Here is a 16,109-nt window from a genome sequence, read left to right as displayed (position 1 = left end):
CAAATCTCTGCATGTTTGCTCCCTCATCTCCTTCCTTCCATGAAGGCCTTCTTGAACAGCACTGTTTAAAATTATAGCCTCTCCTCCGACACATATACACTCTACCCCTTCTACCCGCTGTATCTTTCTCCAGACCATTATCTGACAATTTGGTTCATTGTCTACTTCTCTCCAGAACTAAGTTCTGTAAGGGCACGGAAGTTTCCTGTCTTGTTCACTGCTGTATCCTCAGTGACCAGAACAGTGTCTGGTACTTAGAAGCCATTTAATAAATACTTGTGGAATGAGTGAATGAATGAATGAATGAAGCCCAAGCTGCTTTAATCAGCAGAAACTTCCAAAGACGAGATGGTGACCTAAGTTACAGGTTACACAAAGAGCATTTCAAAAGGTGCCTAAGTAGAGACTTGCTGATTTATAACAAGAAAAAATGAACTGCATTGATAAAGTAAGAACTCTTCCACTGAGGTAAAGGAAGAAGGAAGAGAACCCTGAGCTGGAGGGATGGGGATCAGGGGAAGGGCAATTAACAGAATAGAGAGAATTCAAGTTGAGCATCAAAGAGAGGGCAGAGGACAGCAAAGAGGGAGGGAAGTGTGCCCAGCTAAGCCAGTTCATAAGTTCACATTTTATGCTGTTTGCTGGAGTTCATATTAGCAAGTTTCCTCACTCATTTCTAACTTAAAAACAGAAGAAAAACACGCCATCAAATTGAACTTGTTGACAGCACAGATGTAGGTTCTGACAAATACGGACATAATGAACAATACATATTAGTCAGCACTAATAAAACTTTATCAGGCCTGAAAACCCAAATCCTACCTTGAAGAATGTTTGAATGTTCCCAGGGGTTCTAACAACCAAGGAGCTGCTTTGTAACACTGCTGTTGGGAGCAGTAATTCTGCCAGTAATTCTACATCAACAACTCTAGATGTGGCCCCTACTGCAGGGAGTGCTACAGGAAAGAGTACAAGGAAAAGACAGGACACCCTGCCCTCCAGGGACTCCCTAGCTAAGGAGTAGGACAGTGATAAGTCTTAGCAAAGAGCAAGTGAGGATGGTGAATGCTCTGCAGTACTAATAAGAAAAGGGCCAGCTTTAATTCACTGGCCACTGTATGCCAGGTTTTATTTCATGGTCTCTTCACAAGACAGGCATTAGCATCATCCTCACTTGATAAGGAAGGCAGGATAAGTTAACTCCCCCAAGGTCAAAGAGCTAGTATAGCAGGGTCTCAATTTGAATTTGAGTCTGTTGGACTTCAGAGCCTAGACTTCTAACCAGGGCTAATGTGTTTTATCTTTTCAAGATTTTATTTATTCATGAGAGACACAGAGAGAGAGGCAGAGACATAAGCAGAGGGCAAAGCAGGCTCCACATGGGGAGCCCAATGGGGGATCCGGGGTCACCACCTGAACCAAAGGCGGATTTTCAACCACTGAGCTACCCAGGTGCCTCAGCTAATGTGTTTCCATTAATGTCAGCCTTTTAGTTAAAAGAAGCAGGACTCTAGGCTTCTGAGGTCAGGGACTATGTCCATTCAGTTTACTATGGATTCCCCAGCATCCAGCTGATCAATAAACATGGTTGATGATTAGAAAACACATTAATTCCCATAGTTAGGGCTGCTTCAAATATCCACCTAAGGCAGACATCTGTCGTTTCAGTCCTTTCCTGCCCAACACCTATTCCCTCTTCATTTAAGAAACCACCCTACTCCCACTCTTGGTCACCTTGGTTTAATGAGGCTGACCCCTCCCCCCTAACATCTGGAGTGGGAGTGGATACAAGCCTGGCCAACCTGAGTTAGTGATTGGCCCGAGATGAACACATGATCCAGGCTGGACCAATGGGAATTTAAGTTCATAATTTCTACTGCAGATAACAGATGCTCTCTTTCTCCTGGTTGGAAGTGGATAGAAGATAAGACTGGAGTTGCTGGTAGCCCTTTTATCCCCAAAAAGGAAGAGCCTGCCTGTGAATAAAGACAACAAAAGGAAAGCAGGACCAGGCCACAGAGATTTCTAGTTGCATGATCTAAGCACCCACACCTGGAAGCCCCGGTGGCTCAGAGGTTTAGCGCCGCCTTCAATCCAGGAGTGATCCTGGAGACCCCGGATCGAGTCCCACGTCAGGCTCCTTGCATGGCACCTGCTTCTCCCTCTGCCTGTGTCTCTGCCTCATTCTCTCTCTGTTTCTCATGAATAAATAAAATCTTAAAAAAAAAAAAAAAGGAATCTTCAGGAGCACGAGTCAATAGATTCGTTCCAGTTTCTTAAGCCAGTTTGAGTTTGCTGCTGATTGCTCGCACTCAGAGTTCTGACACATCACCTAAATAAAATGGGACCAAGCAACTGGACATCACATATACCAAGCAAAGAAAGAAGTATCCTTGCAATTATGCTCAAGTGTCCCCACTTGTAATTTGTAATTTATGGAGAGGGGTAAACGTAGGAAGCAAGTGCCTACTGCCTCTAAAAATCTGTCCAAGGGCATAGCATTTCTTTCACTAGTTAAAACCATATATATTAAAAAGACCGTTTGGGTATCCCCATTCAACACCTAAAACCAAATGGCTTCTCAGTACTATTACTTAGAGCTTCACAAGACGAGACCCAAGAGGAGTCACTTCTAAGTTTTCATCTCAGCTGTGCTTGTCCTTGGAAGGTCCAGCCTGCACCCAGCCGGATGACACTCCAAGGCAGTACTGTTCACCTATTCCTTGAATGGCAAGTTAACTTTTGATTGCCAACTTACTAGTTGTTTCTCACTCTAGCAAGGATACTGAAGACTCTACAGTGAAGGAGGCTGCAAATACAACACAATAGGCCACACTGGCACAAGAGAACACACCAGAGACTGGGGGGAAATCACCCAAGACAAGGAGATGTTAAGAGATTTGTATTTCTCCTTCATGTCAAGTGGATCAGACTGTCAGTTTCTGTGGAGTCTCTAGTGGAATTAAATCTTCCTTCTCAGGAGTCAGCCATAGATCAAATAAGGATTCTTGGAAAAATAAATGCAAAGATCACAAACTTGTGACCCAAGGCAGACCTGGCCCACAGAAGGTTTCATTTAACCCAGTGTTAACACTTAAAAACACTTTTTTTTTTTTTGGTCTTAGTTACCAGCAATTAAAAATGGGAAGAATTTGAGTGATAGATGGTATTAATGGCCACTACTTTGTTCATTCCTTCCTGTATCCAGGCACCAGGTGACTCCCCCTAACTCTAGACTTGGCCATCTGGCTTGCTCTGCCGGATGTGACCATAACCAACACAACCTGGGCAGATTTCAGAAGCACTTGGGCATTAGAGCTTGCCCTCCTGCTGCTCTTGTAACTCTGAGAAAGTCCATCCAGGGCTCATTTCTTGGGTGATGAGACAGACCACCACACACACACACACACACACACACACACACACACACACACACTAACTCACTCACTCACTCACACACAGAAGCAGAGTTGCCTAGCTAATCAGGAGCTAACCGTAGACATCTGGGCAAACCCACCCATGCCCAGCCCAAACTCCAAACCTGAAATGATGAACTAAAGTGGTGTTTGTTTTTAAAATATTTTATTTATATATTTGAGAGACAGAGAGCAAGCATGAACACATGAGCAGGAGGAGGGGCAGAGGGAGAGGAGAAGCGGACTCCCCACTGAGCAGGGAGCTGACCCCGCGGATCATGACCTGAGCCAAAGGCAGACGCTTAACTGAGCCACCCAGGCACCCCTAAATTGGGGGTGTTTTAAGCCAAAGTCTTGGGTGTTTTCTGTGTGGCACAAACTGATGGGAGTCCACATAAAAATAAACATTCCTGATTACAAAACAAAAATCTGAAGACTCTGCCAGACTGGGTCCACATTCCTGCAAGGCAACAACTAGCTGACATGGGCAATGGCTCCCACCTTTAGCCCAGCTACAGCTTGGATTCCCCCAATTTATCACCTTCTCATCTTGCCCATGCTGAGGTAGAATTCAGTTCCCATATGTCATCTCAGTTAGATGTTGTTATATGTATGGCAAGAAGAAAGTGAAATACTGTATCATGTAGGAAAGCCATTATAACCACCTTGGAGAATTGTTTGTTGGTATTTACTAAAGCTGAACACCTGCAGACCTATGACCCAGCAATTTCACAATTAGCTATATACCCAAGAAAAATGAGTACACAGGTTCCAAAAGACATATAAAGCATTCACTGCACTACTCCCAATGGTCTCAAATGAGCTGTTAAACTAGTTATCAAGAATGTCCATCAACAGAATAAAACGTGACATATTCATAAGGATGAATTTCACACGTAATGCTATGTGCTAGAACCCAGACACAAGCAAGCACATGCTGAATGATTCTACTTATAGTTCAAAAACAGAAAATGAAAATAAGGTGTTAGAAGTCAGGTGAGAACACATGGGGGTTCTGACAAGCTAATAATGCTGTTCTGAAAACTGGATGCTATTTACATGGATTTGTACATTTGTGAAAATTCACCACATTTGGACATTTATGATCAAACAGGGCTTGATTTAAAGAAACTTTTAGAAGTATAAAAACAAGACCAAGAGGGATAGTTTTCAAAAAAAAAAGGTTAAGTATTTTTTTAAGGATATTATGAAGGCAATGTCTACACTCTCTGTCATATTTAATATTTAACATGACAAAAAAGAATAGCGGGTATCATGGGGAGCCCAGTTGGCTCAGTCAGTAGAGCATGCAACTCAATCTCCGGGTTGTGAGTTCAAGCCCCAAATTGGGTGAAGAGTACTTTAAAAAAAATTTTTTAAAGGATAACCATGAGGGGATCCTCGGGTGGCTCAGTGGTTTAGCGCCTGCCTTTGGCCCAGGTTGTGATCCTGGAGTCCTGGGATCGAGTCCCACGTTGGGCTCCCTGCGTGGAGCCTGCTTCTCCCTCTGCCTGTCTCTGCCCCTCTCTCTCCTCTGTGTCTCTCATAAATAAATAAAATCTTAAAAAAAAATAAAAAATAAAGAAAATAAAGGACAACCATGAGTTGAAGCATTACAGATGTATGGCTGGAATCTGGAAAGATATACAACAAAACACGTGATGAACTGGGAAAAAGGACAGAATGAGCCACTCCTAGGCTACCTCACTCATTTGCAGGATCTGCCTGACCTCCGGGCTCTGGGGCTTACAACCTCGGACATGGGGATCCAAGTCTTTTCTCTAAAGGTTACAAATCATTTCTCACATTTAGGATACTAGGTTGGTTGACTGCCCCTAAAAATCAATTACTTTTCTTACTGCTCATCTGTCAAATGGGCCTAATAGCCACTGGAGAGAGTTGTTGGGAGAACAGAAGATAAGGTCTTTAAACCCTTAAGGCGGTACCAAGGAGATGGAGAGAAATTTTATTTACAGCCATGTTGATGATGGTGAAGTACTTAAAAAAAAAAGTGTCCTTAAGGTTGATGCTGTTAGGATGCAGAGCCCAGCAGTACCTACTGTGGTAGGCATGGGCATGCAGAGGAGGTTTTCTCTAATTCCAATGTGCCCCTTGGATCCTACAGTAGGCAGGCCCTTTCCTTTTCTAGAATACTTCATTTAGGGCTCTGCTATTTTTAGTCTCAATGCCTATCCCTCAGGAGTATTAGGGCCAGAAAGCCTCGAAGAATCAAGGCAGTAATCCAAAGGAAGCTGTACAGCAAAGAACAAGGTCTCAAATTTGCTGGACATCCCAACCAGCACATTTCTAGGAGCTTCCTCGAGATTTTGATTAAGCAGATCCAGAGACACACCAGAACCTTTTATTAAGGCCTAAAGGGATTTTTACACCAAGTCAAGTTTGTCAAATTACTACCTGGTGAAATTTACAGTCTAGCAGACCTAGATCCAAATTCAACCCCCCCACCCCCGAACTTTTCAGCTAGGCATCCCTGGGGTGGTTACAGAAAACCTTTCTGAATATCCTTATTCATAAAAAGGGATTTACAATATGGATTCCCCAGGATTGCTGTGAAACCTGAAGACACCGCCACATTCAGCAGGTTGGATTTTAGCTGTGAGGCCCCAAGTGTGCCTTTGTCCTAACAATCCACTTTCTTGTTTCTCTCTACTGCCATGAGCTGTTCTTGCCTTAGCCTACAAATCTACTTCCATGGGAGTAACTTCTGCATAGATCTGGACTGGCCTGACCAACTTATCCGTGCTAAACCACCTTCCCAAGGCATTGAAAGATTTTTTACATCTGCCAGATGTAAATAAAGTCTTTAAAAAAACAAAACCAAACTGCCTCAGCGATGACCCACGTTTTACAGAAGCAGACAGGAAGCCACCATGAATTTTCATACATATAAAAATTATCACATTAAATGAGTTTATAATACACACAACACAAAAAGGTTCTAGCCCTAGAGAGATAGGGGAGCGCAGGACCAGAACTTGGTGGAAACTCCTATCACTTGATAGGAGTTAATATCACTTGAGGAAAACTACACGTTAAGTAAGTCATTGCTTCTAGAAACAACTTGCCAATTACAGAATTACTCTGAACTGGGAAGCCGTAGAAGCCTTTTCTATAAGTCTAATTTAAATCGACCCAGGGGCTCCTCGGTGGCTCAGCCATTAAGGCAGCTGACTCTGGACTTCTGACTTTGGCTCAGATCATGATCTCAGGGTCATGAACTCTAGCTCAGCACCTGCATCCAAGCTTAGCAGGGAGTGTGCTTAAGGATGCACTCTCCCTCTGCTCCCTCCATCTCTAAAATACATTGAACCATTAAAACCTGCTGTACTGGGAAGCCTGGGTGGCTCAGTGGTTGAGCATCTGCCTTTGGCTCAGGTCGTGCGTGGTCCCGGGATCCTGGGATCGAGTCCCGCATCCCGCTTCCCGCAAGGAGCCTGCTTCTCCCTCCGCCTGTGTTTCATGAATGAATAAAGTCTTAAAAAAAACAAAACCAAACCTGCTGTATCGTCCGAACCCTTAACCACGGACGTGTTTTGATGATCCTGGCTGTGCCAACTTTGCTAAGGGGGTGGGTTTTGGGGGGAGGGCGCGCCTCCAAATTCTCAAGAACCTCCATGCTAATGACAGTGCCCAAAGAACTTCGCCTTCCCTGCTTTGTTTCTGAATGCATGTGCAGTTGGGGGGGTGGGGGGGACTGAGTGGTACAAACTTTATGCAAATGAAGTTAAAATCGCTTTCTAGGGGATCCCTGGGTGGCGCAGCGGTTTGGCGCCTGCCTTTGGCCCAGGGCGCGATCCTGGAGACCCGGGATCGAGCCCCACGTCGGGCTCCCGGTGCATGGAGCCTGCTTCTCCCTCTGCCTGTGTCTCTGCCTCTCTCTCTCTGTGACTATCATAAATAAATTAAAAAATTAAAAAAAAAATCGCTTTCTATCCTGGTCCGGAGACCTCCTCCCTAAAGGCAACCCTTGTTAAAAGGGCCCAAGAGCGGGATTTCTCAAACGGATACGGACATTTGGGGTTGGATAACTGTTTCTGAGTGCTGTCCACGCGCTGTCGGACGTTCGGGAGCATCAACTTGTACCCGCCAGGCTCCAGCAGCAGCTCCCCGAACCCGGTTGTGGCATCCTAAGAACGTCTACGGACGCTGCCCAAGACGCGGGAACAAGGCCACCCCGGGGTGGGGACCGCCACTTGCAGGGATGCTCCGTGCCTGGCCGGAGACACAGGGCGGCACACGGTTACTTTCCGACTCGCTGGGGAGGGATGCGACCCGGGCGGGGGCGGGGGCGCGGGGGGGGCGGCGGCGGCGGCGGCAGCCACTCACTCACCAGGTCGCGGATGAGCTGGTCCACCAGCTGCTCCTCGCGGGCCGGCGGGGAGCGGGAGCGGCTCGCCGCGTCCTGCCTCTCGGCCCGGGTCGCCCGCGGCGCGGGGGGCCGCCCCGCCCCCTCCAGGAGGCCCTGGGCCAGCGCCAGGTACCCCGAGGCCTGCTCGCCACGCCCCGCGGCCACCTCGGGCCGCCGCGGCCGCCGCCGCTTCCGGAGCGCCTGGGCCTGCGCCAGCTCCTCCTGCCAGCGCCGGCGGAACTCGTCCAGGCTGTGGTCGTCCATCGCCGCCGCTCCGGGCCCGGCTGCCACGGGACAGTCCCTCCGCCGGAAGTGTCCGCCGCGGCCGGAAACGCGCGGCGCCGCCGCACTCGGGTTCCGGGTGGGCGGCCCCGCCCCCGGCGCGCCCCTCGGGCGGTCCCCCCGGCGCAGGAGGCTCGAGGCGCCCGCCTGGCCGCGGCCCCGGGACCCCGACCCCCGGCTCACCCCCCCGCCCCCGCTTTCCCGCCGCCCGCTCCCGTCGCGCACGCCCCTGGCGCCGAGCACCGTTTCTTGGGCGTCGAGCACCTACTAGATGCCGGGCGCTGGGGGCTTAGCCTTCACATCGGCGCCCCCGCCCCTCGCCCCCATAATATCCCTCCCTTCTTGGGGTCTCCATTCACGCGGGGCGGGGGGGACGTTCCACGGAATGAACCCGAAGGCTCGAATCACTGGGAGCTGTTGGTAAGGCAGAGAAGCGGAGGGGATGAGGGCTTCGCTTTAGGGGGGGTCCCGGGAACTCCCGAGATGGCACGTGAGCTAAACCAGGAGAAAAACCAACCGTGGGAAGATCGGAGAAGACCTTTCCAGAAGGAGCTACAAGGGAGACGGGAAAAGTGGCGCGCAGTCGTATTGCATCTTCCAGATGCTGTGCACCTGCCGTTCCCTCCTCTGGGAATCCCCCCGACCTCGTGAACTCCTCCACAGCTTTCCTGGCTCAGCTCATACCTCGATTCATCTCCCTCAAGTGAGGTCACCTGGTTGTTTATTCCTGTAGCACCCCGTACTTCTCTTGCACAGAACGCAGTTTGTAGATTTAGATTCATGTAATTGCTTGTTAATCTCTCCCCTTTCCTACTGGCTTATCCATTCTTAACTTGGAGTCTGGAGATTAGTGGGCCTTCAATAAGTATTTACTAACAACCCCTTCAGATCATAAGTTTTGTCCCCACTTTACAGATAAAGAAACTGAGCTTACCACCCCCCCCCCAAAAAAAAAAGCACGCAGCTGGTAATGTGCAGACCCAGGATTTTTTTTCCCCCCCACTCCAGGCCTGATCTTACGTAATCATACAGCCTATATGCCTAAACCAGCTAGGAACCACTTGGTTACCTTAGTTACCATGATTTTTCAGCACGGGGATATTAACAGCATGGTTATCAACAGCCTGGGCCCCAGAATCAGACAGACAAGTCTAGTTGGGGATCCCAGCAACACCCTCATTTACCCTCCTCTTTTCTTCCAGCAATTCCAGCTCTAGGAAGTTACCCTAAGAGAAGAAACGAGAGGATGAATTCAAGGAATACCACCAAAACTTTGTTTTATAATACTGAACATCAGAAGCAATCTAAATAACTGACAGCAGGCCAGTGGTTTAAAAAAAAAGTTTGCCCCATTAGGATATAAGAAAGATCCTAACTAGAACACCAGCTCCAGGAGAGCTGAGACCCGATCTGTTTGTCCATTTGCTAGGTCTTTAGTGCTCAAGACAGTGCCTGGGACATAGTAACTGCTCTATAATAATTTTTTAAAGAGAATCCGTGAAATATTGTGTAGCTATTAAATATTACATGGAAAAATTTAATCACATCATCACATGACTTAGCAAGAGAAAGCCAGGATACATCAATGTACAGTATGAGGTCAGTAATTTTTTTTAAAGTGCATATGCAGAGAAGCTCTCTAGAGGGGGCCAGATTATGGATTAGAATATACAGATATAAAACAAAAAGACTACTGATTTTCTACAGTGAATGTTAACCTAGCCCAGATTCCTCCAGAAAGCAGAGACTGAGACCTGGGCTGGCAGGTAGCTAGTTGTTTGTACTCGTTTTTTCAGAGAATAGAAGTGGGGTGCCAAGAGAAGAGCAAACAGGGGTAGGAGGGACAGCTAATCCAAAGACCATCTTGAGTTGGTCCTGCTGTGAGCAAGTTACACTCCATCCAACGGAGACCTTCCAGGCAGCCTTGAAGTCACCACCAGATTGTCCTCCCAAGGGATCAGAAATGAAAGACAGACTTTATTCACTTACCCATCCTCCATTAGAGAAAGCTTAAAAGTTTTTCATAATCTCCTACTTCCAAACTGAGTTTAACTGAGTTGTTACTTATGTCCCACACCAGGGAAGCAGAGATGCCCTGAGGCAAAAAGCAAGAACTACTCTATGCAGCTAACAGGAGGGACTGTCTGATTGCCCATGCACAAAGCCAATTACCACAGCAATGACAAAGTAAGAGGTGAGTCAAGAGGATGTGATGTGGGGCTTAACAGGAGTCCAATAAGTATTCCTTTCATAATAAAAACAAGGAGTTTTCCTCAGAACCTTTAGCTTACATTCCACTTCAAACTAGATATTTTCCAAATGGAATTCCAAAGGTTAGATTTGTTTTGATTATCAATTTGTGAGTCTAAGTCCGAACATGGCTTTTCTGGTGGCTCTGGAGTTTACAGAACACCTAATATTTAAGACAAAACAATTTTTAACACACCTGATTAGGATGTTCAAAAAATAAATCCTTGTTTTCTCTGGTCCTTTTAAGAGAATTTTTACAAGGCTAATGCAGGCAGGCTAATGGGGCCATTCATCACCCAGAGAAAGCAGGGGTTAAAAAAGGGAGGGGGGAATATACCAAGAAGAAGGAAAATATTGTTCTCTATTCAATATTGCGTACCATTAACTATGTTGATTTTATCTTTCTAATAGTAAATTCCTGGGCCTCCATTTCCTCAAGTGAAAAAAAAAAAATTTAAAGATCTTTCCTTCAGAAGGGTTGTAAGGCTGATAGAGGTTTATAAAACTCCTAGCACCTGAAGGGCACACAGTAGGCATTCAGTAAATGCTGGCTAGGATTCATATTAGTAAGTCGGCTGATAGAGATTACATTCAAAATATGCTCTAAGTCTGGTGTTCCACGAGACCCACCTTTTTTCTGTGTCACGTGTTCCTTGCAAGTTCCATCCATTAAAATTCTTTGGTTGCAAGTCTTGCTAGTTTAAGAAGCAATTGAACCAGAATGGCTCACAAAGTTTAAAAGAAAAATAACCAGATCCTCAGAATGCCCAGAATCAGATCAGATTCAGGGATTTCATGATAGGAAGTCATGAACCATCTGTTTCAGATGATGTCACCATCTGTTTTGGATGATGTCACCACCTGTCTTCGATCTTCTAGGACTCAGATGACCCTTTGACCAACATCACCTGGGCATTTGTTAGGAACACGGATTCTCAGCCCATGCTACAGGGTCAGACTTTGGGGGTGTAACCCCAACAAATGTTTTAATAACCCCTAAAGGTGCTCCTGATGCACGGTCCAGTTTGAGAACCAGTACCCCAGAGAATCATCAAGATGGCCTGATTCCTGGGCAGCCCAGGTGGCTCAGCGGTTTAGCGCTGCCTACAGCCCAGGTCGTGATCCTGGAGACCCGGGATCCAGTCCCACGTTAGGCTCCCTGCATGGAGCCTGCTTCTCCCTCTGCCTGTGTCTCTGCCTCTCTCTCTCTCTCTCTCTCTCTCTCTCTCTCTCTCGATTAAATAAATAAAACCTTAAAAAAAAAAAAAAAAAGATGGCCTGATTCCTTGAAGAGTGGTTGGGGTAGAGGTGTTGTAATGGGCTCAGTTTCCAGGACTATATGAAATGGGGAGGCAAAGTTCCCCAAAACAGAAGAGGCAGGGTGGGATACTGGGACAAACTGAAACATTTACAAGGCTATCACAGGAAAGAGATACTGGAAATTCAGGTGTCCATACCATCAGTGTTTTGTTGCCCGTTGCTGACGTATTGTGTATTCCCCACAAAACCCAAGCTCAGGTCTACCAGAGCCCCAGAAGGATGTCTGAAAAGTGGCCGCCATCTTTCCCACAAGTACCTCCTGTCTCGTTCGCCCTCCTCAGGCCAGTCACTGGACCACCAAGGTGCAAGGACTTCTTTACCTCTGGGTCAGGGTAAGTCTTAGAAAAGTAGAGAGGGCGAGAGACAAGAGCAGATGTTATTAATTTGTTTGTTCTCAGGTACAAGAAGGTGGATCAAGTTCCTACTGCTGCAGTGACATGTTAAGGGGTTTAAAATAACACACAATTATTCTCTTACAGCTCTAGAGGCCAGAAGTCCAAAAGCAGTTTCACCATGCTGAAACCAAGGTGTTGGCAGGATCACACTTCCTCCAGAAGAGATTCCTGAAGCAAGTTTCCTGCTTGCTCCAGCTTCTAGAACTATGTTCCTAGGCTTGTCCTGTCTCCGCCTTCCTGCCTCCACCTTCCAAGCCAGCAGTGTAGTATTTTACTCCAGTCACTGCCTACCTTCTATCCCTGGGTTCAGGTCCCCCTCTGCCTCTCTTTTATAAGGATACCCATGGTTACCTAAGGCACACCTGGATAACCCAGGATCCCCCTCCTCCTCAAGAGCCTTAATTTAGACACATCTGCAAAAGATTTCTTTCTTTTTTTTTTTTCCATCTAAGGTAACACTCACAGGTTCCAGGGATTAGGATCTGGATATCTTTGGGGGCCATTATTCAGCCTACTGCACAAAGCCTTCAGTGATCACAGATTCAAATACCTACAGATAACTCCAGGAAACAAAAATGAGACACATAAGCCAGGTGTATACTGTCCCGAGCTGCAGTGTGGATGCCCATCTAGACAATACTCTGCTCCACCCACCTGTTGGATCTTAATCCAGATCATCTGAAAATAAATATCTTGATTTTTTAATTATTAGCAACAAATTCTTTTTTAAAGAATAAAAGTTTTTGTTAAAAGTGTAAGTTGTATTCGGTAGACTACAAACCCAACAGTTGTTCATTCTTGAACAATCCATGAAGTAGGACAAAACTTCCTTCAACTTACATTAAGATACCTCCTTAGCTCTTGTGAATGGGATGGCAGACTTACACCTCATTTGGGATCATTACCGTGTGAGGAACACCAGGAGATGAATATGAAAAGTAATACAAGGAAATGATGATGATTTCAAAGTATATTGTTTAGACACATCAACAAAAACATCAGAATGATATATAGTCATTTTGAATATCAACATGACCCTGATGTATCACTATGGGTGTTATTGCTCTTTATTGCTATTTTATGCCTCATAATCAACAAGATATAAAATTCTCTGAGGGAAAAAAATAAAACTTTGGTCTTTAAAAAAAGAAAAGCTATCTGTAGCAAGAAACAATTTGCTCATTCTTGAGAATTCCCCCATCAATAATTCCTTTAAAAAAAATGCTGCAACAGACGGGATTCAGTGTCAGCTGCCAGCTACAGACTTAGTCATTCAAAAGGAAGTTGTCCCATATGGACACCACTCTCCATATCTCTCTCTCTCTCTCTCTCTCATCTCAATCTCCTCCTGCTTTTATTGAAGCCCCCTCCAACCTATCCCTTTAATCTCCCAGCCTGGTCCCAAAACCCATCCCTCTGAAATATTACCTTTTCTCAGAGAAGAAGCAAGTTCTGTCCTCGGGTCCCTTTCATTTCCCTTGAAAATTCAGCTCCAGCCCAATGCTCATCAGAGATGCTTTGCTCAGCCATCTCAGGCACACAAGGAGGAGGTGATGACGTTAGTCCACAAGATGGGTGTTCTCACTCCAGCTTAGACTCTGAGACTCCAAGAGCTAGTTTCTTTGCCTGCTCACTTAAAAAGCAACATGGTATGACAAGCCTGAGTATTTCTGGAGTGGTGCACCACACTCTGGGTGCACATGAAGATATTGTTCTTTTTTTTTTTAAGATTTTATTTGTAAGTAATCTCTACACCCAACATGGGGCTCAAACCCACAACCTGAGATCAAGAGCTGCCTGCTTCACCTACTGAGCCAGTGAGGTGCCCCAAGATATTCTTGTTCTTAGCTTGACTTTGACCCCGACTCGTCCAATGAAAGAAGTTCCCCAACATTATTTTTTAAAGTTTTATTTATTTAAGTAATCCCAGAGAATTGAAAACATGTCTACACAAAAACCTGTAATGAATGTTCATAGCAGCATATTCACAATCACCAAAGGGTGGAAACAGCCTAAATGTCCATCAATGGGTGAATGGATAAACGAAATGCGATCTATATATACAATGAAATATTATTCCACCATAAAAAGGAACAGAGTGCTAATAAATGCTACAACACGGATGAACCTCCAAAACATGCTGAGTGAAAGAAGCCAGTCACAATTCCAATTCCATAGAAAATGGAATTACAAGGGAATTGACCCTTGCCTTAATGGGTAAATTGTCTTATTATTTGTTTGTGTATCTCTCCCATGAGAATGTAGGCTCCCTGACAGTGGCAACCACGTCTACCTTGTTCATCCTTGTGTTCTCAGCCCCTAGCACAGAGCCTGATTCCTAAAATGTGCTTGATAATTGTTGGTTCCGTGGCTGAATGAATGAATAAACAACTGGATCCATGAATGATGGAGCTAAGAGAGGAGTCCCACGTCAGGCTCCCTGCATGGAGCCTCCTTCTCCCTCTGCCTGTGTCTCTGCCTCTCTCTGTCTCTCTCATGAATAAAATAAAGTCTTTTAATAAATAAATATTTGTGTTACTGATGAGGCTACAAGTAAAGATATTTACAACCACACACACAGAGAGAGTAGCAGAGAGAAAGATAAATTCGCTCCTATAAGAAGGAAGTGAGAGATGTCATTGTAAGTCTCATAAATCTCAACCCAAGTGCTCATATAGGAGATAGAAGTTGCCTGGTCTATTCTACTTTTCAATCTGCTAAAGAGTCTCCTCTCCTTTTCATTTTAATAGAAAAATCACTCTGAGCACTTTGGAACTCTAATTACAGGTGACACACAAATGGAAAGAAAAATAGGAAATCAAACATTTGAGCCAATAAGTTACAATTTATATGAGCACTTAATAGCAGCAAAGTGCCCTAAGCCACTCAGGATTTCCTCAAAGCACTTTGCAGATGGACATCTCAGGAGCTGTCGTGGGGATGAAGTCAGAAACATCTATAATGTGCCTGAGTTCTTTGGATACGCGTCATTGTTGTGAATTCTAATGTCTGTCTTCCCGAGATTTCTCCAAGGTCGATGCCATGTAAGACCTTCAGACTGCAATCTGGCTCTAGCTCACCTCTGCAGCCTGGTCTCTGAACACTTTCCCCCTTCAATCTCTAATCATCTCAAACCCTTCCAGCTTTCCCCTCCATCAAGCTCTCTCATCCCCTAAAACTCTCACCCCCCTCTTGCCTACACCTGCCTAACCCCTGCCAAGTTTTGTTTTAGAGGACACTTTCTCAAAGAAACCTTCCTTTCCTTCTTCCTTCTTCAGACTGAGTTAGGTTCTGTATTACTTAGGACTTTTAGGTTGACTTTCGCTTCTGCGTGTAGGGAGCTTGGAAGGCTCCACTCTGTCCTAACAAGTTAAAAACTGAATGAAGAATCATCAACTCTTCTTGGATCTGTAACACAAGACAGAGAAAACCACTGCCCCTAAAAGTGGAAACAGGTGAATACAGGGAGTCCTAGCTTACCAAAGTGGACTCACAGGTGGAAACCAAGGCCATGGTAGGAAAGCCTGAGCTGTAATTGACAAATTGCTGGAGACTCCGGTGGACGAGTCTGAGAGTTAAAAGCTCCCTCTGGACCTAGTCACAGACAGAAGGGGCCCACACTTTTTGGAGCTTTTCCCCTAGGAGCTTGATCAAGGTCTCATAATAAATATAGGGGGAAGAAGTCTTCTCTTGTTTTTAGCAAAGAAAGGAGAAAAGAATCATTCTGAAATACACCAGAATACTCTGTTGTTCTTAATAAGACCTGCACTCAAGAGAAACTATTAACCAGAGCTTAACCTGCTAGAGTATTATCAGAGCCTAACTCATCTGGGGGAAGGGAAATGCCCAAATCCCATTAGTTCCAGCCTTCCACATGGAGAAAGGAATTCCAGCCCATTCTGGCCATCCTGTCCCCACTAGGGGAGAGAAAAAAAACTGAGAAACATGAAATTCACATTATAGAGGTATAGACTTACTTAAACACAGACCTAATCATGGGACTATGGAATGCTTCTGCCTCCCCACACCTCACACCATATTACTAAAGCTCTATTTATAACAGTTCCTTTAACCTAA

The 16,109-nt window shown here is 45.5% G+C and overlaps 1 protein-coding gene and 1 long non-coding RNA gene across 11 annotated transcripts in view; one reads left to right on the top strand and one right to left on the bottom strand.

Moving 5' to 3' along the window:
• Positions 1-8,085, bottom strand: part of FBXW8 (F-box and WD repeat domain containing 8) — a 120,969-nt gene extending 112,884 nt beyond the window's left edge. The window contains exon 1 of the mRNA XM_072802680.1: positions 7,768-8,085. Within this exon, the coding sequence (XP_072658781.1) occupies positions 7,768-8,049 (282 nt within the window). The 5' untranslated portion in view covers positions 8,050-8,085. The remainder of the gene's footprint in view (positions 1-7,767) is intronic.
• A 154-nt stretch (positions 8,086-8,239) lies between these two features.
• LOC140619374 (uncharacterized) lies at positions 8,240-14,522 on the top strand. 10 transcript variants are annotated; one of them, XR_012019270.1, is made up of 5 exons: positions 8,240-8,770; positions 9,270-9,666; positions 10,148-10,261; positions 11,831-11,969; positions 12,117-14,522. It is a non-coding gene; the product is annotated as an uncharacterized lncRNA (long non-coding RNA). The 10 variants fall into 10 exon arrangements; XR_012019265.1 differs by having other exon boundaries at positions 9,757-10,261; XR_012019267.1 differs by having other exon boundaries at positions 9,270-9,833.
• The last annotated feature ends 1,587 nt before the right edge of the window (positions 14,523-16,109 follow it).

Source organism: Canis lupus, chromosome 27, assembly GCF_048164855.1.
Source record: "Canis lupus baileyi chromosome 27, mCanLup2.hap1, whole genome shotgun sequence".
Classification (NCBI taxonomy): Eukaryota; Metazoa; Chordata; class Mammalia; order Carnivora; family Canidae; genus Canis; species Canis lupus.
This window is presented reverse-complemented; position numbering and strand designations above follow the sequence as displayed.